Below are 24,659 nucleotides of genomic sequence, written 5' to 3' on the forward strand. Positions count from 1 at the left end.
TACGAGTTGCCTTCAATTAAGATGGCAAGTATATCTTCTACGGATTTCTCTTTAAGTCCAATTACCACGTACATCAAGCTTTGCTTCCTTTATTGGATCATATAACGGTGTCCTGAAGAGCAAACACCACACTCGACAAGCACATGACGATGCAAGCACGTGCGAGACCGGCGCCGAGACTGGGCGCCCGGCTTACGTGCTCCTTATGCCACGCGGCCCGAGCACGGTCTCGTGCTTCCCGACACGGTCCACCTAGCCTCTGGGTGTCAACATGCAGCAGCGTACGACGCGTGCCACCGCTAGCGTCTCACCTGTGCCATCTACCCATTGTGGAGTGTACGACGGTCGAACACTAATGAGATGCCCGGTTCTCCCTCGTTCGCGTCAGCATTAGAAGTCTCGTAAGCCTTCCGTGGGGGTGATAGGATGCGGCCCTTCTTCGACCGTCAGATGAATGGGGCCAGTCCACGAACGGTAGGATTCGTTCATGATGGCATGCGGCCGTGGTACGCTGGACCTGCACTCATTCGCTTTGCGATCGTACGCCGATTTCAGTTGACGGACGACGGACGACGCACGACCGTCAGATTGCTCTTTTGGACCGTGATCCTTAGTGGGGCTCAATTTGGTGCCACTCATCGCCGTGTGATTCCGATCAGACGCTGTCGAGCGTGGGTTCCACGACCTCTTTCCCCTTTTCTTTTTCTTGTTGTGCGACCACGAGGACAGCAAAGTAGTCCCGTCGTCGTCTTGAACATCTACGTGGCAAGGGGCGGTGACGGACACCGGGTGAGGACTAAAGGAGGGGAATGGGCGAGGGAGGCGCCGACGTTAACGTGGCCGGATGTGGGAGCGCCACGAGGCAAGGGAGACACGATAGAGCATCGCGTACGACACGGCATGAGAGAGAGAGAGAGAGAGAGAGAGAGAGCGCGCATCGTGTCCCCTCTTCTCCCTGATTGCTTCCTCCGCAACATGCACACAATTCTTTCTTCGTATTCTCGCTGAAGACGAGTGGCGCCGAGATCCGCCAACCGGATTCGGATGATTGGTATGGAATCGGGTTCGGATCGAGTTATTTTGATGCGAAGTCGGATTGATCACAGGGCTAAAATCAAATGGAGTTCCATAGGATATAGTTTGGATTTGAATTGACTGCGGATCCGACCCTATAACGTCACCATTGATTGGCAACAGATCTACGAACAGCATACGCACGCCAGCTATTTGCTGAAGAGGCGGTCAAGAAGACCGCCGAAACGGCCCGTGAAAGCCTTCCACTTGCCCCCCCGACCTTTTTATCTTTGCTTTCTTTACATTTCAATCCCATCATAAATTAGTAGGATAACAGCAGTCCTCGTTCCTCGTGTTCTCACTCTGAGCCTCATCATCTTCCTCTTCCTCCCCCTCCTCGGTGTCAGCCTCCAGCTTTTGGTACCCTTCTTTCGTTCTTCAAAGCAACCATCTTCTCAGTCTTCCGATAACAACGCTTGTATTTGAAGCCATGGACATGGATGCTACACACAACTGGCTCGTCTTCTCCCTCTCTCAGCAACCCTGTTTCCTCGAAGCCTTCTCTTCGGTCGCCGCTCCTCCTCACCACCATGGTTTCTTTTGTTCTCCGCACCTCTCTGTTCCTCTATATTTCTTATATCCGTTGCATAAAGGAGCGACTTGGTTTCAGGTGGAATCGAGGGGGCGGAAGAGGAAACCAGCGCGGCGACGGAGCTGGTGGCGCTGGCGAGCATGGGGCCGAAGCTGGAGGACTTCCTCGGGGGCCCGATGGGGCGTTACTCCAGCGCTGAAGACGCTGCCTCCCCCGCCGAAGGCGTCTACGACTCCGACCTGAAGACCATCGCGGCCGGGTTCCTGCGCGGCCTCCCGGTGGAGCAGAAGGAGCCCCACTCGGCGAAGGAGGCTGCGCCGAAGGTGGAGTCGAGGAAGACCACGGCGGACACCTTCGGCCAGCGGACCTCCATCTACCGCGGCGTCACCAGGTAAAAGCCGCGAGAAGTCGCTGCACTGGGCGATATGGGAAGGCAAAGTTTCTTTGTTGACACCCGGACGGGTATTTTGGGCAGGCACCGGTGGACTGGGAGGTACGAGGCGCACCTGTGGGACAACAGCTGCCGCCGGGAAGGGCAGAGCCGCAAGGGCCGACAAGGTACGCCGGCGCAACGCTAACGTGAACCTCTAGTACACTTTAGATTTCTCACCACTCCTACCTGCTAACATGCGCCCCATTCCACGTCGCTGTTGCTCGACGTCTCGGGCTGGCCGTGCTTTTGTCTTCTTGCTGCCCCTTCGCAGTCTACTTAGGTGCAGTCCTTTTTGTTCTCCTCCATGCTTTAATTTTCCCGCAAATAGATGTAACGTTCAACGTATTTATAGTCATGATCTTTTTGGTATTGTCGCGAAGGTGGGTACGACAAGGAGGAGAAGGCGGCAAGGGCGTACGATCTCGCAGCTCTCAAATACTGGGGTCCGACGACCACCACCAACTTCCCCGTAAGCTAACCGGAACCCTAGTGTTCTCTGCAATACGTACGTCCGATGTGCGTGACCGTGTTGTATCTGTGGTAGATCTCCAACTACGAGAAGGAACTGGAGGGGATGAAGAACATGACTCGCCAAGAGTTCGTCGCCTCCCTCCGAAGGTGGCCACAATGCTGATTGCTTGTTTGTATACTTGATGCTGATTCTTGGTGGTTGTTGTTGTTGCAGGAAGAGCAGTGGGTTCTCCAGGGGCGCCTCCATCTACAGAGGGGTCACCAGGTCTGTTTCTGTAGGTATTAGACTTGATCGAATACATCAATCCATATATCAGACTACAAATGGTTGTTGATGTGTTTACAGACACCATCAGCATGGCCGATGGCAAGCGAGGATTGGAAGAGTGGCGGGCAACAAGGACCTTTACCTTGGAACCTTCAGTAAGTACTGCAGCTGCACGGCTTGGTATAAGAAGACGTTAAGCACCTGAACGGGTGGTGGATGAAGAATGGATTGGATTTTGGTGCATTCAGGTACGCAGGAAGAAGCGGCGGAGGCGTACGACATCGCGGCGATCAAGTTCAGGGGCCTCAATGCGGTGACCAACTTCGACATGAGCCGCTACGACATCAATAGTATCGTGAACAATGATCTCCCCATAGGTGGACTCTCCGGAAGGCCGTCGAAGGCCTCGGAGTCGTCGCCGTCATCTTCTTCGGATTGCATGAGCGTCGATATGAAGCATCAGCTGCACCATCAGGACCCTTCGGCCTCTTTCGGGCTTGCCACCATCCCCATGAAGCAGGACCATGACTACTGGTCCCTCCTTGCTCTCCACCATCAACCCTCAGGCTTTGGTCTGTTTTCCTCCGGCGATACTATGGACTTCGCTACTGCTACTTCCAGCAAGGGGATGTTAGAGCACCAGCAGGAACAATCTCAGAGCAGTAGCTGCTCTCCCGTTCCTTATGCCACCTATGTTGCGTGCGGAGGTGGTCATAGTTACGAGGGTTCCAACATCATGGGGGGTTGGGCTGCACCGCCTTCGTCCTACCAACAGCCGGCTTCCAAGCAACATGTGGCGGCCTTTCAGTCTGCCATCTTTGGGATGGAATGATGCGAATGGGGAGGAAGCGAGACGACAAACTCACAGCAGCTGCTTATGCGATAGACAGTCAAAGTTAGGGAGACCTATGAAGCTGATATCAACTGACACACTTACACAAAGGAGGGAATGGGAGGACTGACAGAAGACTAACAAGAGATTCAAAGTTTTGCTCGTGGTCATGCTCAAACCTTCTTTTGCTTTCTTCTTCTTCTTTTACTGACATGATTCCGCACTGCCATCATCATCTTCTTCTTCAGTCTCGACGGAAACAAGTACCTTTTGTAGCTTTATCTTTCTCCTTTTCTAGCTTACCGCTGGGCAAGCGTAGAAACCATGTCAAGCTGCGTTCCTAGGGTTGTGTGTTCAGTATCAGATGACTGCAATCTCCATCGAGACATTTGACTGGGCTAATCAAACCTTGAACTTGCATAGGATGCCCTGCTTCGAGTCATTAAAGCATGTCTATTAGAGATTCTTGTTGTTGGCTGTGGGATGACACTCCTCACATGTTGCTTACTGGAAGGCTAAGTTATTTAAGAGTGATGATTTGGGTTTTGGTGCGAGTTTAGACTGTGGTGTTGCTGAAATCTTTTCATGCACACTTAGTTCATGATGCATGTCCAGTGACTCCTGATGCAAACTAGTTCATTGCTAGTAGTTGGGTACAGCTAAAAGGGCAATTCAATCATTAATTATACTCTTAACACGTCAATTACATCGATTCTTGCGTCTGTCATTGGAGGTCAAAGGCATCACCCCATAATCCAAGCTGTCAACCAATCAAGCTAGAGGAAAAGCATGAGAACACAAAGCATATTGGTGACATCATGAACCCTTGTAGTTTTTAGCCTGCTGACCAAGCCATATGAATCACATAGACTCTCTCTCTCTCTCTCTCTCTCTCTCTCTCTCTCTCTAAAGTATAAATTCTGTCTGCCATTGTGAGTTTGTGCTTTAACATGGTAGAGAAAGAAGAGAGGCTTATACTAATATCACTTGAGGAGATAAAAACTCTTTTATATTTGCCACTAAGACCATTAATTAGGGCTTCTCACAATGCCAAGAGGCCATTGAGTGAATGAAGGAGACTGTTCTTTGACTCTCTCTCTCTCTCTCTCTCTCTAAGATCATAAAGTGTGGGAGACAACATCTCATGTAAACTCACCAAATGCTGTCATCTTCTACTGAGCGATGGGCCCACTGGATTCAGAAAGAAGAAGACTTTCATTACATGAACATGCACCATTTGATGCTAGTTTCTCTCTAATGGCTATTAACTTACACTATCATAACCCACACCATCTCCAACAAATATTATTAATTCTACCCTATTTGGTTAGTCAATCAACACACATAGAAACTTCTCTAAAGCATGATTAAATCCATTGAATCACATATTTCAGAATGCATCAAACACATTAAAAAAGTTGGAGGAATCATATTGTGAAAGCTTTGTACAGCATATACCTGTGGTCTTAACATGTGTTTCAAACAGAACATAATATTGTTCAGCCCAAGTATTACTTTTATTTTGTATCCAGCCCACCTATTTTGGGCCCATTATGAGATCATTATGGTTTAACAGCTTAACATGCATATATTATGAGATCACATGCATTTATCACTAGCCTCCTCAGTCCCCTTGATATCTAAAACAACTCTCTCTCTCTCTCTCTCTCTCTACATACATACATACATACATACATACATACATACATACATACATACATACATATATTATTTAAAACGATAAACCTGGCCTTTATCATTTAAAATTTTATAAATCAATAACAAGCAATTTGACAATGAGAAAGTAATATTATGACTACAATATTATTAATTCTCATCAAGCAAAGGAGTAATTGTAAATAGACATGTAGGATTGATCTTGTGGTGAGCATGTAGGTTTAGCTATTGGGTGTGGGGTTCACAATATACCTAATTTCAAAATTCATTTAATAAATATCATAATTAGATATAAGAGGATGGAATGGGCACAAGATTATATGAATAATACAATTTTTAGAATTTTGGAAGAATGAATTTCTAAATCGATTAACCATTAAAGATATAGATATATCTCTTATTTACTTATAAGTACCATAATCTAACTAATTTAAGTAGATTGGGTAGTCGCGACTATTGATAAAAAAAAAAAAAAAATCAACATACATACACACATAATTATTTTATCTTTGTGAAAAGATTGTGCTAAGGATTAGAACAATGCTTAAATTGATACAACACATCACACATCTTCCCTTCTTATTCCCTTTTTCTAGCCACACAAACACATGTGGGAGTAGCAACTAAAGGAGCCAAAGAGCATTGATTGAACCCACTGTTTTTGCCATCAATTGAACCTTATCATCTTCATCCTCCTAACTTGTTCAAGTGGACTTCCAACCTCCATCAATGGGTTTGAATGACTCATGACTCATGTAACTCGGTCGAACGAGTGGCCACCACTCTTTCGAGATTTTTATTCCCTCAACAAAAGGACAAGGAAGAGGATTGATTGCAAATGATTAAACATGGTGCCATGAGTTGGAAGAGTCTTCTTGGGATGGTGACAAGGTGAAAGGCTCCATATATAGGCAGTGAGATTACCAAATACCAAGTAATGGTTGGCATTTGTCATTGTCATACAACGTGTTGTTTCTTGATGCTCCAAACTTGGATTAATAGATGATTAAGACACGTCGATGGAGGGATGACATAGAAATATTTGTGGTCATTGTCGATTGTATCGTTTGTGTTGGAAAGATGCATGAAATATAATATATTCTATATGGTTTATAATTGGAGACGATGTCCCACATAAGAGAATTTAATTTTATTAGATATTGGCCATCTTCATCGATACAATTACATTCTCTCTCATCTCTCCTTTAGGTTAGGGAAAAGTATTCTTACTTTACCACAATAAAAATGAAGTGCAAAAAGAGATTGTAAATATCTTAGTATTTTTTTTAAATAGTAGGAATGTAGTGTTAGTTTAATATATAAAATCGTATGATATTTGCAAGCTAAACCATATGATTTTTTTCTCGTGAATTTAGATAACAAGCGTCGTGATAATATTTGAGATTATATAAGTACATTTGTGGATTTAATCAAGACCAATTATCTTCTCTCGCTATGTCATGTCTATTTTCAGAAAAATTAAAGATCCTATTAAATTCACTTACATATTTTAGATATTTGTAATGAACAAACTTTAATTTGATTATCGAATGAATATTATCGGGCACATGCTCGGTGTATATAGTCTATTATAAAATCAGATCGACACTGAGATATAAACATTTTTGTCTTCGAGAGAAATTTTTTTTTTCGTTTAATCGCGTGATTCTCATCCTTTGAAAAATTATCTTTCCCTCTTTCAAATATAATAACACTCGGTGTGTTAGGTTGACGATTAAAAGTTGATCATATTAAATTTCATGTCGAAATAAAATTCATCTAAAGTAAATTTGTCCTACTAACTTCAACTCAAATATAAAGTACGATAATTAAGAACAAAACTATATTAGTAAAACTCATCAAAGATTCTATCGGATCATTCAACAAATAATGGATCTAATGTCTTACCGATTGTTATTCCAAGTCAATAGCTGCCATGAAACAAAGCGTGGGAGCATCGACTTCCATAGCAACCACGCAAGTGGTTGTTGTCAGCACAAACTTCAATTAATTTGAAGCAATTATAAAGATTTGGTCAACGCTAGAGTTCGATTCAATCTATATAGAATCCATCTCGAGCTCAATCATATACATTCATTAATTGCATTCATTATTTATAAATAATAATTAACTTATGAAACCACCACAAAAGGCAATTGGAATTATTCGTCACATAATAATTTACTAATTATTGATTATTATAGTAAAAACCCTATTTCGAAGGATATTTCATAATCATCGAGAATCTATTTTTGATACCGACTATAATAAACGATATTGAGTTCTATGTTTTAGTATCAATAAATTGATACATATAAAAGATAATAGTGATGATGAAATGGATGGACGATATTATATCATCATTTATATGAAGGGTAAACTTATGATAATTGATATTTTTATGAATAATATTATTTAATAAATAATAGACAGAAAATATATGATTGTAATACTATTCCGTACGGTCAAAGACGATGTAATACTTAAATATGGAGTGCAAAGAAAACAGACAAAAGAGAGAGGGGAAAAAAAGCCCTAAAAAAGAAGATGGTAGGGTTTATTGTAAATGCTTTGCTTTGTTAGGGTTGAAGATTGATCACACCGCGGCGTCCGAATCTAAAAGCAAGGAGGAGGAGGAGGAGGACAAGAGGTGAAGATGATGAGACCCGGTCAGCCACGGATTCCTTTCTTGGTATTCCCCTCTCTCTCTCTCGCTCTCTCTCTCTCTCTCTCTCTCTCTCGCTCGGTTGGGCGTCGTAACCGTAGAGGCATTAAAGAAGTCGGTCATTTTAATGGGATTATTGCTCTCCTTCGGTTTGGATCCGCGTGCGGCGGTGCAGGGGGCGGAAAAAGGGTCAGCCTTGAGGGTGGCAATGTGAAGGGGGGTAGCGCGGAGGCCGCCCGCTATGGATCCGAATTTCTCAGGTGCGCTTCTCGTCCTTTTCGTCACTGTTTGTGGCTTCTTCGTTGCGGTTTTGGCAATTGATGCCTGGGGAGATCTCGATCTGCTCGCTGAAGTGGATTCCGAGGGGGAACGCATGATTCGGGTTCGATGTGGTCCCTGGTTCGACAAAGTTGGAGCACCCAAGGGGCTCGGTGGTTTTCTTCGATCTGTAGGAGTTTGGCGTGATGAAGATCGGGTTTTTGTAGGGTTTCCGCGGGTTTCTCCGATTTCCTTCTCTCACCTCTTTGTGTAATCCGCTCCTTCCTTGCATTTGTGGGTGATGTGCAGCGGATGACCAAGTTTGGGGCAGTTGGCATTCTTTTCCCCCAAATTTTGGCTTAGCATATGCTGAGGAAGATGAATTTTCCTTTTGCCCCCCCCCCACTCATCTCGAGCTTCCTTTTTCACGCCTCGGATTGAAATGCTGATTTCATCAGCGAATTGTGATGGCTAGGAATTCTCCTATGTCTAAGAAAAGTAAAAGTCCACTGAAACGGAACTCTTAATTATTTCAACCGGAAAATGTGGTATGATCCATAAGGAGTTCTTTTCTTGATCACATTTTGGCTTTCCTCAGCTTGAAGAATTCTGGAATTCTATGGTCGATGCTAAAGCTTAGAGGGTTGCTGGTAAAGCGTCGGTCCTGTGGGTTCAAGCTGCATCCCCATGTCGTTCTCAATCACAAACTTAGGATTTACTTGTTGAACTATCATTATCTTCGATTGCAATGAGCTAAAATTGCTTTCTTTTGCTTCAAATAGTTTGCTGATTTTACAGAGGTCATTTTTTGCTCAGAGGTTTCTTGTTCAGTGTGATACTCTGCCTCTTGTACTGTAGTTCTGGAACCTTTCTGTTTACCACAGGAAAAACCTGCACTCAAATAGTTAGCCAGGAGAATGCTATATGTTAGAAGTTACTAAATGTTAGTACTTGGGACTCCAGCTTACCTGCTACATCAGGTGTCCAAAGAACAGTAGTTTCTGAGTCGTTGGCTGGCACATAGATGAACCCTAATGTCATATCAACTTACTCTTTGTGAGGGTGAGCCTTAGCACCAGTGCCTTACTGCAGGCCATGTGTCACAGATTTGAGTTGTGGAAATAGCTCTATGAATGTAGGAGTAGGGGTGAGGTGTCATAAGTTTGACCTTCTCCAGACCCACATTAGAGGAATCTTGTACAGTGAGGCATCTTCTTCAATCATTGTATGTTTTTTAACTTTTTTTTTTTTAGTAATTATGATATAGTTTGCTCTTCAGGGCTCGTACTTGACCCATCTAAATGTAGTAAGTTGAGCATCGAGGAGAAGAGAGAGCTCGTCCGTGAATTGTCGAAGTGGCCAGAGAGCGCTCCTGAGAAGCTGCAGACATGGAGCCGACGTGACATTTTAGAGATCCTTTGTGCAGAGATAGGGAAGGAGAGGAAATACACTAGCTTAACAAAACAAAAGATGATAGAATACCTTTTCAGAGTTGTTTCTGATAAAAAATCTGGAGAACATACCAAAGACAGGGACTCTGCTCAGGACCTGTGTACACACAGCCCTCAAACCCCAGCTAAGAGACAGAGAAAGAATGACCATCCTTCACGTTTGCCCATCACTACGGACAATCTGCAGTCGGGTGATGTTGAAGAAGCTTCGGACAACATTAGATACTGCAAGAATTCAGCCTGCCGGGCGACTCTTAACATAGAAGATGCGTTCTGTAAGCGGTGCTCATGTTGTATATGTCACAAATATGATGATAATAAAGACCCTAGTCTTTGGCTGTTTTGTGGCTCAGAGAACCTTTCTCAAGGTGACTCATGTGGCCTGTCTTCTCATCTTGAGTGTGTTCTTAAGCATGAAAAAGGAGGTGTCATGAAGAGTGGGCAGTGCACAAGATTGGATGGGGGCTATTACTGCATATATTGCGGAAAAGTTAATGACTTGCTAGGGTAATTTCTTCAACATAATGTTAAATTGTTTTCAATAATCCCCTTAGTATATGTTCATCCATTTTTATTTAACTGCTCATTACAGCTTTCAGTCGTCAAACTTTTAGTCTATATCTGATCCATTTATCTTTAGCACCTAATCTACTTTATCTTGTGCAATAACCTAATTAATTGTCTTGTCTTACCAATCCTGAATTACTTCAGGTTAAAAGAATTGTGATGGTTCAACATCATTAAGTGTTTAGTCTGCTAGTGTTAGGAGCGGATAATTTTTTTGATGAGTTTGATGAGCTCAATTTTGTTTTTTTTCTTTAAATGTGATAAGCAATTAGACTTCATCGACACAATCTAATAGCGAAATTTCTCTGTTGGTGTTTGTTTAGTAGGCCAAAGAGTAGTCATATCTATGTTTCTTAAGATTCATAACTCGGCTAATGTTGAATGCTTCAATAAAGGATAAACTGGCTCTTGAGATTAACATGAACATAATATGAATGGAACTAGCAGATATAGCATTTAAAGTTAGAATGCTTTATTTGAATGACTTGGAAGAAACAAGTGCTGACGGAAAGTTGCAGTGGAGGACTTTATTATAGAAACCTAAGTGCTGATTTATGGCTTTTGGAATGCTTGTGATGGAAGCAGTTGATTTCTCATGGCCTTTAGAATAATGGGAATGATTGGGTGCGGATAGAAACAACAGTAACAGAATAAGAGAGGGATTGTTACTGTATTTTGCAACAAGAAAAGAAAATTCTTCATCAAGCAAAACGGTCAATACCTGTAATTCAGTATCACTTTTTATAGCCACTTCATTTCAACTTAAAAGAATAATGAAACCCGTTTGTCCTTGTATATTACTTGTATGGATTCAATAATATGCAACCTTCCTTATTTAGTGAAAGTTTGTTTACATGTTTGCTTTTATCTTGTTTAGACATATGTTTCTTATCGTTAAAGTATGCATAGTTTTTACACAGAAGCTAAGAAGTAATCTATATCAGAATATGAGAGAAATGCAAAACCAGTTCTTTTTTATTTAATTAAGAATTCCATGGAGAACAATGATAAATTACGAGAAACTGACTGAGAAACTGCTGTTGTGATATAACGGCAGGTGCAGGGAGGCCGCGGTTATGATATTACAGCAAGAGGTAGTAGGTGCTGGTATGAGAAAACCTCAGTAGGTGAAAAAAAAAATCCAGATTCTAACTGAATTTAATCATATGCAAATGTCAAACAGTGGTTATTTGTCAATACATTGAATTAAAAATGAGAGAATAAGTGGAGAACAGAGACCATAGTTTTTTTCATTTTTCCTACTGAACAAAACTCTATCGACTCACAAACTTTATGGCTACCAATTTGACTTCAAGTAAATTTCAAACTTAAATATCATCGTAAATAGGTACTAATGTATATAAAAACATATAGAACATGTTGCCTGAATGCGGCATGACTTAACTTAACCTTTGTTATACACATCCTACATCAGTTAATCTTGTCAATTGTATTACTTGTTGGTTGTTATACCAAATTTTATAGCTCCATACTACTAGCAAGACACTCCGCATTGAGTTTGTTAGATAGCTTAAAATACCATAATAGGAGCTAAGACAACATATGAGGTCCATGGTGCATCGTTCTTGCATCATTCTTTGTGTGCTAGGAGATAAGAGCTTCAGAAGTGAGCATAAGATAGCTTGTCTTTGTATTTCTATTCATAAGCACAGAGGGTTTGGAAGTGTGGATCATGAATGTAAATGTAGAGACTTGACCTCTTTGCTTGTGGGAGGGCTTAGAACAGTAGAGTAACATCAAGGTATAATTGTTGATTGGAAAGATAATTTGGTGAAGAAAAGACATGAAAGATATGGATGTATATTCTCATCAGGTGGAGAAAGACATGATTGCCATTATGGCAAAATGGACAGGAAAATGACGGCAAAAAATGATTATGAAAAAGGGTTCTGGAAGACCATGAGCTGATGTGTTTCTTTTAATAGAATCTCTTTTCTCCAATTTCAATTAGCTGGTACAGTGTTAACCATTGCACTTAGAAAGATAAGACAGATGGTAATTGGTAATTTAAATGGTTCCATTATCTCCATTTCTCTTTGGATCCTGAGTAGATTTTTTATGAAAGTTTATGTAACTGCTAAATGTCTCTTTCATAAGGAAAATTATGCAAACTTAATGTTACTCTGAGAACAGCCAGGGGACCGTAATGTTCTCTCTCCTGAAATTACTTGAACAGGGCAATTTGTCCTTGTGTCCAACCTGCCTGACTTTTTTCCTGCAAGGACAGAAACAGGTATGCATTTGTCATGAAATTCATGGATGACTATAACATCTATTTTAGTGAATTTTCTGTACCCCTCAAATGCTTATTCTTGTCCATATTATTGTACATATCAATTATTTGGTCCTGAGAGATTCTCATTGATCCTTCCTACTGGATTTCCCTTTAGGTTTTAGGTTGGCTTGTTAAGTTCTAGGTGTTACACATTAGATTTTGGCATGAACAGTTATTTTGAAGTAAATCAGTTCTAGATTGTCTAGATCTGTTCTCACTTCACAACTGAAACATATTGTGGAAGAGAAATTCCTTTGGTGGTCACACATCAAACCGCAGTTGCTCCCACAAGTGATTCACTTATAACATTTTTTTACTTTTTGTTTCTGCAGGTGTTGGAAAAAGCAGCTCATGATTGCAAAGGATGCACGACGAGTCGATGTATTGTGTTATCGGATTTCTCTTAGTCATAAACTTCTCAACTTAACAGAGAGGTATGGAAGTTTGCATGAAATAGTTGAGACAGCACAGAAGAAACTGGAGGCTGAGGTTGGGTCTATCGATGATTTACCAAACATGGCACGAGGAATCGTCAACCGACTTTCTGTTGGTGCTGAAGTCCAGAAACTGTGTGCCTGTGCAGTAGATTTACTAGATACAATGCGCTTAGGTGGTTTATCAGCCACTGCTCAAGTTCAGCGTAAGCTCGTCTAAGCTCCAAGTTTCTTAAAATTTCTGGTACCTTTTTGATGCATTCATCATTCCTTCATGAATTTTTGTCACCTGCAGAAACTGGTTCAGTATCCTCCAGCTTTATCAAATTTGAACAGATATCGCAAACATCTCTTACTGTGGTTTTGGATTTGGAGAATAATTCGTCATTAGGTCAAGAGGTAGCTGGCTTTACCGTGTGGCACCGAAAGGCTGACACCCCAGAATACCCCAAGAAAGCCTCATTTTCTCTATTAAATCCAAAGAGAAGGTTTCTAGTAACAGAACTAGCTCCAGCTACAGAATATATGTTCAAGGTGGTTGCCTTCGGCGATACAGGGGACCTTGATACATGTGAAGTTGGAACAAAAACCAAAGGCATCTCACTGGACAACTCTATGGGCTTGGCACCGCAGACAGCTGTATTAGAACCACATTGTCAAAGCCCTAAAACAAACAGTAGTGGCTTGTCTAATCCCTCAGAGGGTGACGAATCTAATACTAACAGTACCGCTTGTGCTGACTTGAACAAGTTGCCAGAAATAGAATTTGATGAATGTGAGAAGCCTGAGATCCTTGAGACAGAAAAATCAACGGATCATGCCCAGAAAGATGCTGGCCACCAAAAGAGTGAATGCAAGGGCAGTACAAGCAGAGCAGAAGTTCCTGAACGAGATGAATCACCTGGGCGCTCTGATTCTGTATTAGATGAGGAACCAAACTCAACGATTCGGACAGATTCCACTAACTCTATGGAGAATAACCAAACATCTGACATCCCAAGATCAGAGAATGAATCTAACGCTCCTGTTGTCAACGAGATGGTGATTGTACCATTTGTGCAATCCAACTCCACCCTTCCTGCCACTCCTTGCAGGGTGGAAGCTGGAACAGAAGGTTCTGAGAGGTGCAGCAAAGGAAAACCTAGTGTCAATAAATTTGAAGATGGCTTGATGAAGCCAGGCATGGAACCTGGGAGTTCATCAAAGAAAAGATGTGGGGGGAATCTTGAGGGTGTAAATGTCAAAGATGGATCACTGGAAAATGCATACGAGTATTGCGTGAAGGTGATCAGATGGCTGGAATGTGAGAGGCACATCGAAACCAACTTCAGGGTGAAGTTCTTGACATGGTTCAGCTTACGAGCAACCCCACAGGAGAGAAGGATCGTTAATGTGTATGTCGATACTCTAATAGATGATCCTGTGAGCCTTGCGGGGCAGTTGGTGGATACCTTCTCAGAAACCGTCTGCAGCAAGAGACCACCCCGAGTGCCGACTGGCTTCTGTGCTAAGCTCTGGCATTGAGACTCGGGGAGCCATTCTTCTCGGTATTCTACGAGACAATTATTTACATGCAGATTTGTGGCATTAATTCTTCATCAATTATGTGTTCATGGATCAGCAAATTTCAGGTCAATTCCTATTGTTGCTCATTGACAATCACACTTTTATATGTAGTTGAAAACTAGTTTTCATTAACAGAACTACTTAGTTCTTAATGCTCTTTTAGTCTTGTGGCACTCCTCTTCATCTTTACACTAGTTTAAAGGTTCCCTATGCTGATACAAGCACTTTTTTCAAGTGAAAAGATTATTATGTTGTACTTTACAATTTCTCTGGGTAAGTTCTATTTTTTTAGTAATAAATAGACAAAGGGTATCGTTTTTTGGGATGATTACTTTGATTGAGATCTCTTGGGTGTATCTTTTTTGCATGGTTAAGCATAACTGGGAAGCCTCCTTGATTCCTATTTCTTTTTTGTTTTGGATTTGATCTTCTCGTTTAACGTTGTTTTCCTGCATACCTCAGCTGGATCTTCATTGAGCTGCCTTAAAAGTTTTCACTTGAATCGAGTATTGTGTTCTTATATTTGAATTGCCATATACTAACAACATTAATTGAAATCTTTACGTACGCGATTTAGATTATTAGTTTGGTTACACTGATTGACATAACAATCTTAAGGTGATTTGACTGTTGTGCAAATCATCCCGCTAACAATGCAGATGTAGTCCATCCCATTGCCCCCTCGGTCTATGGTCGCTACACCACCATCAACAGCCGGATGAATCCGCGCCCTCTAACGACATGCCTTGAGCCTACCAGGTGCTCGTCCGAATGCCCCGACGTGATCCGTCGATTGGGTCCTCACACGCCGCCCGACCTCACAACAGCGGCGATCGGGGGCGTACGCGGGTGCCTCTCTGCTCTCTCAGCCCCATGGCCAGTTTGGGTTCGATCTCGATGCGCTCGTCAAAGGATAGAGCTTTGCTTCCGAGATGTTTGATAAGAGTTCTGAAAGAAAAATGCTCTCTCAGCCCCATGGCCAGTTTGGGTTCGATCTCGATGCGCTCGTCAAAGGATAGAGCTTTGCTTCCGAGATGTTTGATAAGAGTTCTGAACGAAAAAGGCTAGGCGGCAATCGTATGCCGGAAGAAGAACGATGATGTTTGTTGAACGAGCACCGTGCTCGATTGTTGTGACATCTAAATCATCGTCGTCCATAGCAAAAAGACGAATTGGAAGACGGAAACCATCAAAGAAAAAAGAACACTATCGGCATCAAAAGAAGCATACGAATCAGAAGTATGGGCCACAACTTGTTCAGGAAGCGCACCTGATCCTGAGATCGCAGTAAATCCAGGTGGAAAGTTCTTCCGGCAGGAGCGAACGTGGTGGTGCTCGCTCGATCGATGGAGGCGAGGAAGGGAGATGAGCAGGCATGGGCCAATCGCAGCGGTATCGGCCACGATCAAAGCGTGGATCTAACAGGTGGTGATGGGTCAAGCAAGGTGCAGTCATCCTGCCATCTTTGAACAAATTATTAGCATAGGAGTATGCAGGGCTCTTAAAAAGGACCAAAGAGAAGAGTGGTGCAGTTTTCAAAGGCCTATAGGAACAAGCATTACCCCCACAAAAACGACGTGTTAAGCTGACCCGCTACAGAAAGTTACCCCAGTGACAGTTCTCGGAGTCCTCCAACACAGTTCTCATGTGAGTGCACAGAGAGATGGATGTCTTGCATACACCCTCCAAAGGTCTGACAGATGAACAAAAACTTCTATGTTAATCTGTATTCTGAGTGGTATTGAGAAACATTAACATTTCCTAAGAACTGCGCACGCTCCTTTTTTAACATTTTGCTACTTTGTACGTTCCATGTGTTCCTATCAAAATATAAGACTGGTTTTTTCACACAAGCCCTAATCAAATGACCATTGCATCTGATGAAACGCATCTCCCAAGTTCAACTTGGTGTGTCTAAAAGCCATGAAGCATGAGTCAGTTGGGTATTGACGAGCTGTGATATCTATACATGGGTCAGTTTGAAAATGATGTGCAGCATATCAGATATACCATTTCATATTAACCATTAGGTTAACAAAAAAAATTTCCAGGAACATGCCTTCAAATAGGCAAGAACATTAACAAAGACCTATCTCCAGCTGAAGAAATCCCAGATGTTTCCACTGCACCTGTTGATTAATAAGAAAAAGACATTGAGTGGGTATCAGCTCCTTACCACTAGGGCCAGGGTTTCTGCACAACACATACTGGAAAGACAAAGTAGAAAGTTAGCATTTGAAATTAAGGGCAAAGCCATATCCAACAATTTCTTGGGGCTCACCAAGATATTTGTAGCAACTGGCATCATAACCAATAGTTTCAATAAAGTTGAGAGCGTATCAGCAGTCCTGGGAGGCCGGCAGTGCACAGAAGAAATGAAGCAGTACTCTTAATCTAGTATCTGATTAATGTTTCAACAACCAATGTCTAAGGCGAGCGGTAAATGTTATACATGATGGGTAGAAGAGAATCTCATACTATGATGACTAACCACAGCCCTGGACTGGATTCGGGAAGTGAAGACTTGCAGCTTATCACAACTTGCTTGGTTTCAGAACCCTGGGATAATAGAAATCTAAGATCAATAAAATTATGAACAATTTCCCTTTAGGTAGCAAGGAAAACATGTTAAAAGCAAGGTGCAATAAGTTTGACTTGACCTTTGAGCATTTGATTAATGAAGCAAAACTAAGTACTTTGATGATAAAGTTCCCCTAGTTACATCCTTTTATTCATTAATAGAACACTACGAACAATGGTAAAAGAAGGGTAAGAAACAAGTAGCTGTACTGAAAAAGTGATTAACATGCTTATGTGGAGGACAGAATGCTAATACAATAAAAAATTTCATTTCATTGTTGTGGAAATGATATCTCGGGCAAACCTTGCATTTCCACTATGCCTGAACAAGCTCACATAGCAATCAAGGACATAAATGATGAAATGAACACAGTGGAAGGAACACTAATACACTTTTGTCATATGTCATAAATTGCATGTAATACTAATTTATATCACCTAATATTTTTTTTATTACAGAAGTGTACACTCATACACTTTTGACCTTCCCAAAACCTTGGCAGCAAGCTTGGTGCATTGGACCCTCATTCTTATTTTCTTACTACCTGGTCTGAACTCTTATTCTAAGTTATATTTCTTATTTTTTTGTTTTAATGTTGATAATGGAAGCAAAACCTGTCTCAAAACTACTGATACAGGAAAAAATATTGATGACTATCTAACCATGAAAGACATGTAAAACTCCACTCTGGCCATAGCCTAAATCAGAACTAAAATTTCAAATTCAAATCTAAATTAGTCTATAAAATACTACTGGAGATTCTTATTGGTAGTGGTGGCTTTTTTTATTGTTGGTCAAATGCATAATCTCACAATCATATATGTTCCTTCGATGAGATGAAAAAATATTTGGTCATTTACCAACCACCAACTAAAGATGAGTAGTTTTAAGCAACATTGTTCTGCTAAAACTATTCTCAGATATCGCGTGGAATGACAAGTTAACTAAGCACAAACTTCTATCCTTAAAAAACTGTCACTTAACATCAACTAGGACTTCTATTGACCTTAAGATATACTTCATGTCAAGATTCATTTTCTAAAAATGACCCGCCAACAGAAAATTTTGAAGAATTATACTGGGCCATTAAATCCAACAAATGGCAAAATTTCTGCCCTGTATCATATTGCCATGGTTAAGGTTGTCGAGGATAGAAAGAAAGATAAAGCTTATACAAGTTCAAAAGACAAGCAAAAAAAATAAAATCAATACTTTTCATTATAAGCATAACACAACACAACTCCTCTGTAAAAGTGAGGAAAGAACACAGACGCTAGTTTAATGATTCAGTGAAGGTAGGCCAAGCTTAAAGGTTGTGACAGAAGGAACAGCAGATGCCTTATATTAATCCAAAGATAAGGAACAAGGGGAGAACATAAATGTACCAGCATTTATGTGTACTGGTGAGAACATAAAGTTGTAGGCTCGAAGAGTACCGATCATTGTGTACTGGTGAACTACTCTTTTCCATTTGCACATGTTACTATATAAGATGGTGCAATTGAACACCCCATGCCTCGCATAACATTTTAGTTTTGCAATTAATCTTCCCCATATGGTAGATGTTCCATGACAGTCTGCATCACATGGAAACCAAATTCCTCTCTCAAGGATGTTTGAAGCAGACAATAATTTACATATGGTGTTGTCCAAAGCATTACTAAGATACTTTCTCCCTAGAACATTCTCAATTTGCTTGTAATATGTTGTGAACTCAATCAATTTAATTATTCTATATCTCTAAGGAACTCAAAAGCGAGTGCTGATCCCTGAGTTGGAGTTACTAACTTCCATTTCCTATTGTCAGAATCTTGTCTAGAAATATTGGGAAGTATCTAACTGGGTTTCAATGTACGTGTCACACAATACCAGCAATATTGCCAATCACATGCTATGTGATTAATATGCATAAACCCAATTGGCATTCGCAATGCGTAATAGTGGATGGAACAAGACAATCCAACCAAGTGTGAAGTTTTGGGAAACTGTATCACTATACAGTTTCTTGAACAAGTGAAACTTGAATGTAAAAGCACATCAAGCCTCATTTCTAATCCAAATCCAACTTGGAGAATACCTTTCATGTCTTGAGTCCATTCACATAATTGCTTTTTAAGAAAGAATAAGTTATACAATTTCAATAGTTCTACGGCAAAAACTAGTTATATAGCAAGAAAAAAAATGATTCGATGTAATAAAAACAAAGCTAAAAGTTCTATGTAAAAGCTAGGGCATGAACGAAAAACCCTAACCTTTCAGGCTGTAATCAAGATTCTAGCGGTTCCGCTCCGGAGGCAAAGGCCGATTAAACCCTCCCCTCCTATTCATGTACTGCCGAGGCTGCCGCTTCGTAACCACCCTCACCCCGCTCATGTCATTTCCCTCCACCGGCTTCCCTTTGGTGGAATCGAACCCTATCGGAATCCCCAGCATCTTCATCATCTCCAGCTCGTCCGGGTCCGCGTCCGTGGGCGCCGGCACCTCCCCGCCCCTAGGAGCGTCACCGGCCTGCTTCTTCTGCTCCTTGGCGCCGCTATCCGCGATCTCCGAGGCGGAGGAGCGGCGGCGGTCGCGATCGTCGTCGCTGCCTTCCCGGCGTCGCTTGCGGCGGACGGAGTCAGGGGAGGGGGAGCGCCGGTGGTGGCCGTGGCGGCGGCGGTGGCGCTCAGCCGACAGGGAACGGGACCTCGACGGGGACCTGGAACGCGACCGCTTCCGGTGGTCTCGATCTCTGTTCCGATCCCTGTCTCTCTCTCGATCTCGATCTCGATCCCGGTCTCGGTCGCGACCGCGGTCCCGATCCCTCTCGCGGTCTCGCTCTCTCTCGCGGTCTCGAAGCTTATCCTTTTCTCTCCGCCTCTCCGACATCCTTCTCACGCGAGCCCGAAGCTTCTTGAGCTGTGGAGAGGCATAAAAACTGCTTCATTCATCGCATCGACGGTGCGCCAAAACCTAAAACCACCGGCCCGAAAGAACCGGAAACGGGTCGGATGCGGGTCTGATACGAGAAAAACCATATCCGCATCAATCATAATAATCATAAACAAAAAAAGTCAATCAACTAATTCTAAGGAATATTTTCAAAGTATTTTTTTTTTTGAAAAAATAATATTATTTATATAGATAAACTCAGTTCTTTCATATAGATTTGCAAATGATCAGAAACCCAACATAAAGACTCTTAGATCCAACCAATCCCTTCACTCTTTCTTAGCATACTATAAAAGAGATCCTTTTAATTCATGCACAACACATTCAATCCCTTCTTCAATATTTTGAAGCCATCAAAAAATTCAATTCTTGAATCACCATCTATCAAATTATTACAATCATTATAACTTAAGATTCATCCCCATCATGCTTTGCTTTTCTTATAGAAGAATGTCATCAGTAAAATACTTGTAAAAAAGCTGAATCTTCATGTTGAAAATCAACAATAAGTTCATTTTGTCACCAGTGCAACCATGATTGATAGCCCAAGTAACTTGCTATTCAGCTTAAATGATGATGCTAAGACAACAATGGAAGGAGATCAATTACTCTTTGAGCCAGCCATACATTTCGAAGTAATAATTAAGAGCTATTTTGAAAAAAAAAAAACCATAGAAAAAGCTATTATTGTCATACAAGGAGGAAATAACAACCGTTTTGATTGCTTTTGGACAGATGATTTCATAAAATGTTCAAAGACAACTGATTTCAAGAAGTAATCTGAGAATGCTAACATAGGAAAAACATTTGAAAGGAAATCATTGATCACGGATTCCTGCCTCCTCGATTGAACTAACTGCGATCAGCCGCATGATGACACAAGAGCTGACATAGGATCATTTGGTCTGTAATACGTCGAGACCGCTTTAGATCATTGATATACAAAGCATAAACAGCATTTCATCAGACATGTTTTTAACTTCAGGACCCACATGCCAATGTTGAAGTTTACTGCATGACAAGAACATGATAGCAGAGTCAGAAATAAGCATATGGACATAAGAAACGGAGACGATGTTTTACCTCTTTAAAAACTTTTTAGACAGCTTGTACTTTGCTGGAAAGCTCTTTTGGTTTACTAACTTTACCACTTTCCTTTTCCTGCAATGAAAAATATTTAGAAATTCAATTCACATTCTCAAGCCATCAAGCAGTACAGATTCCTATAAAACTTGTTTTTATTCCAAGAATTAGGCAAATTTAATAGAAGACCAATGCATGGATTAAACAAGAGAAGTCTTACAAGTACAATAAAACCCAAAATAAACAGTTGAGAATCAGACATTAGCACCCATTTATCCTCAAAGACCATGAAAACTTGGTAAAAGGAAAAGTTGAACATCATTTGCTGCCAGAGCACTCTCATCTAGAGACCTCAAAATTCTCATGCTTATCAGGCTGCACAGTATTAGGAACCGGGAAACATGTCCGAATTGCAAACACAAAGCACGAGAAATCATGAAAAGCCAATATGAGGAGATAACTATCTAGATCAGTTTATAGTTGATGGAGCAGAATGAATTATGCAAATGCAGACACCTTGGTTGATTCAGAGACCAGATAATAGATCTAGATGGGAAATCAAGAACTTAGGCTAAAAGACCGTCATATGGCGCTTAGACTCACTGGGTTTAGCATATGGAAACATGCTACATTTGTCATATAAAAAAGCATGAAATTCCAATATTTCCATATTACTTTTAAATGACATTTAAAGCATCAAAATAGACAATTAATAATTTTTTGAGATGTTCTTGAAAACCTTTGCTAAAGCATTCAAATTCAATTAAAAGTTTCTTCCTCCAATACAGACTATTATGCCATGCTAAATACCTTATGTAAATCGTACAATTTTACATAAATGACAAGAAAAATCAAACTCCCCTAGTTAAACTAATAAAAAACAAATCACACAGACATGTCCTTGCATTTGTCCAACTTTCACACATATAAATTCATAAGTCAAGATGTTTATACACTCTGATCCTGCTTCATATATCTTGACATATCTCCAGGCAAAACACATCAACAATACAAAGAGGACACACAGTGTCGCACGTATATATTTGCGTATATATGTAATTGCATAAGATGTTTTCTCATCAGCATAGATCAGCTCATTAGCCACCAGGAGTTAATAAACCCCCTTCCTCGGCAGCCACAGCCCTCCAAAAATTAACCCGATTGTTGTTCTTCTTCCAAGCAATCGACCTTCTTTTTTAGTATCAAAATTTAACTATTTGATTCAGGTCATTCTCAATCCTATGATATCTTTTTTACACAGTGTCATGATAAATCAAAAGATAGCTGTAAGTGGTTGAAGGTACCTCAAATGCTCATAGTCAAGACATTTGAACACATGGTCCGGTAGAGAAAACTGAGAAAAAACATCTCTTTGTAAAAATTCGAAAGTGAAGATAGATCAAGCAAAGTGCTCTAGGAAACAATTCCAAGTGAAAAAACAAAGTCACTCAAAAAAATAGCAAATCATAAAGAGTGACGAAGATTCAGTAGTTCAACCACATATTCCAAGTCCAGAGTGACCCTCAAGCTATCACCAATGCTAAAAGATCAAGCAAATTCCAGGTGATAATCGAAATCATTGAATAGCATAACTAATCATAAATCAGCATATCGAAGAAAGAAAAAAGCAATGACGAAAACTCGGTAGTTCAATTCCATATTCCAAATCCAGAGTAACCTTCAAGCCATCGCCGACCAAAAGAACATTACGAAACTTCACGACCAAAGCGAAAAGAACAGTAACCTTTTCACTGCTCTCGTAGTAATCATTCAACGCCCACTGGTACCTGGACTGGTTCAATCCAAACCAATCCGCCAAGTACTCGTCCAAGCTCGAATGCGCTGTTAGCCAAAACCAAAAATATGAGAAAAGAAAAGATCCCACAGTACCCCCAAATTTCAAGAATTTGAATAAGATACCATTTTGGACTTTGACGATGGCGTCCCAGAAGAAGCCGAATACGGATCCAGAAGACTTGGCGGCAGGCTTCTCGAACTGCCGGGGTGGTACCTGAACCGGCGGCGGCGGCGGAGGAGGAGAAGCCTTCGCCGGCAAAGGAGCCTCCTTTTCAGGGGTGCTGGCACTAATGCTCGGCGTAGGGCTCGCAATGGGGGATCTTGGGCCCTCGGATGGCGTCGGGTTCGGAGGCGGGGTGATGAAGACGGTGTAGCTCCCGGCCTTCCCAATCACCGGCGGCGGTGTCCTCTCTGCGGCCATGACTGCGGACGAAGACCAGCAAGTAGAGATCGAAGGCACGGGAGAAGCGAGGGTTTACAGTTTGGGCTCAGTAGAGTGGGGAGGAGAGGGTGTGAGAAGTGGCTCGTGTGAAAGCTAGGCTGCGAGATTCGCCATTAGAGAAGGAAGAAAGTGGTGGGAGCTTTTTGCCGACGCTGAGTCTCTCTCTCCCTCTCTAAAAGCGCAAGCGGCAGAATTCGTGCCTTTTTATCCAACATTATTATTTGTTCTCGTAATCCATCGGTCTTTTTCGGCTAAATAACGAAAATGCCACTGAGTGCGGTGCTGTGTGGTAAATTCGGGGTTTCACACCGAGGGATATTGATTCGGATCGCCTGCCTCATTCCAGCCGTGGGACACCTTCCCTCATCGCTAAGGTTCCTCGCATCAACCCCGGGACCGTGGAGCCCACCGCTCTTTGGCGACGGAACAACTCGTGCACCCTGGCTGAACAAGACAGGAAGATGAAGATCCGACCTGGCGTTTAGGAGAATGCATTGGGATACAGCTACGGAGTAACTCACGAATAGGACACGAAGGAGGCGTTATGCCTTGTCGATAACTTAAACTTGAGACAAGAAGATGCACAGATCATATATATATATAACATGACATGGACGTGCAAAGAGACAGAGTTCAACCACGAGGCCCTGTTCCCCAAGAATCACTGATCTAAAGCACGATTTTTTATGCATTGGCTCTCTCTCTGAGGCACGGCATGCGTGCTATTCCCTTTCACTTGGATAAAACTAGTGTGGGTAGATCTGACGAGCGATGACTACTGTTTGCAGACAGCAAGAGGCCGCCTCGGTTTGTATTGGGTCCACTGGAGGAGCGGTGGTGGTGGGCGGCACACAACCCGACGACGACTAAGACGGAGGGGGCGCCCACAGCCACGTGACGAAGCCATAGTCACGTGTCGAGCGCTAACAGAGGGACTAATTATATATTATCTCCGTCCTATTAATATTATTATAATATTAAAATAAAATAAATAATTTTAGTATTGACAAAAAAAAACACACATGATACCACATATTTAATCAACATAAAAGTAATAAGTAAAAAAATATAATTTTAATATTTTTTATTTATTATTTTTTTATCGATTAAATCGTTAGAAATGGAATGAATATTAAAATTAACTTTTTATCTATCATTTTTAAATATATTAAAATTATATTTATTTTATTTTTAAAAGTATAGAGATCCTAATATAAATTTTTTATTTATAGAGATTGCGATGCTGAATCTAAATATAAAAAGTAATATATAATTAGCTCCTTATGTAACAACTATATTCA

General features: G+C 41.4%; 4 protein-coding genes across 6 annotated transcripts; 2 read left to right on the plus strand and 2 right to left on the minus strand.

The window, feature by feature from the left end:
* Window positions 1-1,354: 1,354 nt before the first annotated feature.
* LOC135593053 (AP2-like ethylene-responsive transcription factor AIL5) lies at window positions 1,355-3,885 on the plus strand. The gene is made up of 8 exons (XM_065082859.1): window positions 1,355-1,607; window positions 1,685-1,997; window positions 2,082-2,164; window positions 2,420-2,508; window positions 2,584-2,657; window positions 2,725-2,775; window positions 2,857-2,933; window positions 3,027-3,885. Exons 1-8 carry the CDS (start codon window positions 1,505-1,507, stop codon window positions 3,608-3,610), a joined length of 1,374 nt encoding a protein of 457 aa, XP_064938931.1. The 5' UTR covers window positions 1,355-1,504; the 3' UTR covers window positions 3,611-3,885.
* A 4,161-nt stretch (window positions 3,886-8,046) lies between these two features.
* Window positions 8,047-14,686, plus strand: LOC135593054 (VIN3-like protein 3). Of its 2 annotated transcripts, none has more exons than XM_065082860.1 (4): window positions 8,047-8,212; window positions 9,478-10,168; window positions 12,857-13,164; window positions 13,254-14,686. In XM_065082860.1, the coding sequence occupies exons 1-4, from the start codon at window positions 8,194-8,196 to the stop codon at window positions 14,480-14,482; spliced, it is 2,247 nt and encodes a 748-aa protein (XP_064938932.1). In that variant the 5' UTR covers window positions 8,047-8,193; the 3' UTR covers window positions 14,483-14,686. The 2 variants fall into 2 exon arrangements, with proteins under 2 accessions (XP_064938932.1, XP_064938933.1); XM_065082861.1 differs by having other exon boundaries at window positions 9,490-10,168.
* Window positions 14,687-16,812: 2,126 nt separating this feature from the next.
* Window positions 16,813-20,032, minus strand: LOC135593055 (uncharacterized). Of its 2 annotated transcripts, XR_010479378.1 has the most exons (3): window positions 19,358-20,032; window positions 17,016-17,083; window positions 16,813-16,925 (listed from the first exon to the last, which is right to left on the minus strand). XR_010479378.1 is itself a non-coding variant. In XM_065082862.1 (2 exons), the coding sequence occupies exon 1, from the start codon at window positions 19,971-19,973 to the stop codon at window positions 19,380-19,382; it is 594 nt and encodes a 197-aa protein (XP_064938934.1). In that variant the 5' UTR covers window positions 19,974-20,032; the 3' UTR covers window positions 16,888-17,083; window positions 19,358-19,379. The 2 variants fall into 2 exon arrangements, 1 of the variants encoding a protein (XP_064938934.1); XM_065082862.1 differs by having other exon boundaries at window positions 16,888-17,083.
* A 664-nt stretch (window positions 20,033-20,696) lies between these two features.
* Window positions 20,697-23,540, minus strand: LOC103997875 (anther-specific proline-rich protein APG). The gene is made up of 4 exons (XM_009419206.3): window positions 23,040-23,540; window positions 22,864-22,961; window positions 21,120-21,197; window positions 20,697-21,047 (listed from the first exon to the last, which is right to left on the minus strand). The coding sequence occupies exons 1-3, from the start codon at window positions 23,335-23,337 to the stop codon at window positions 21,135-21,137; spliced, it is 459 nt and encodes a 152-aa protein (XP_009417481.2). The 5' UTR covers window positions 23,338-23,540; the 3' UTR covers window positions 20,697-21,047; window positions 21,120-21,134.
* Window positions 23,541-24,659: the final 1,119 nt, after the last annotated feature.

This window comes from Musa acuminata, chromosome BXJ1-9 (assembly GCF_036884655.1).
Source record: "Musa acuminata AAA Group cultivar baxijiao chromosome BXJ1-9, Cavendish_Baxijiao_AAA, whole genome shotgun sequence".
Lineage (NCBI taxonomy): Eukaryota > Viridiplantae > Streptophyta > Magnoliopsida > Zingiberales > Musaceae > Musa > Musa acuminata.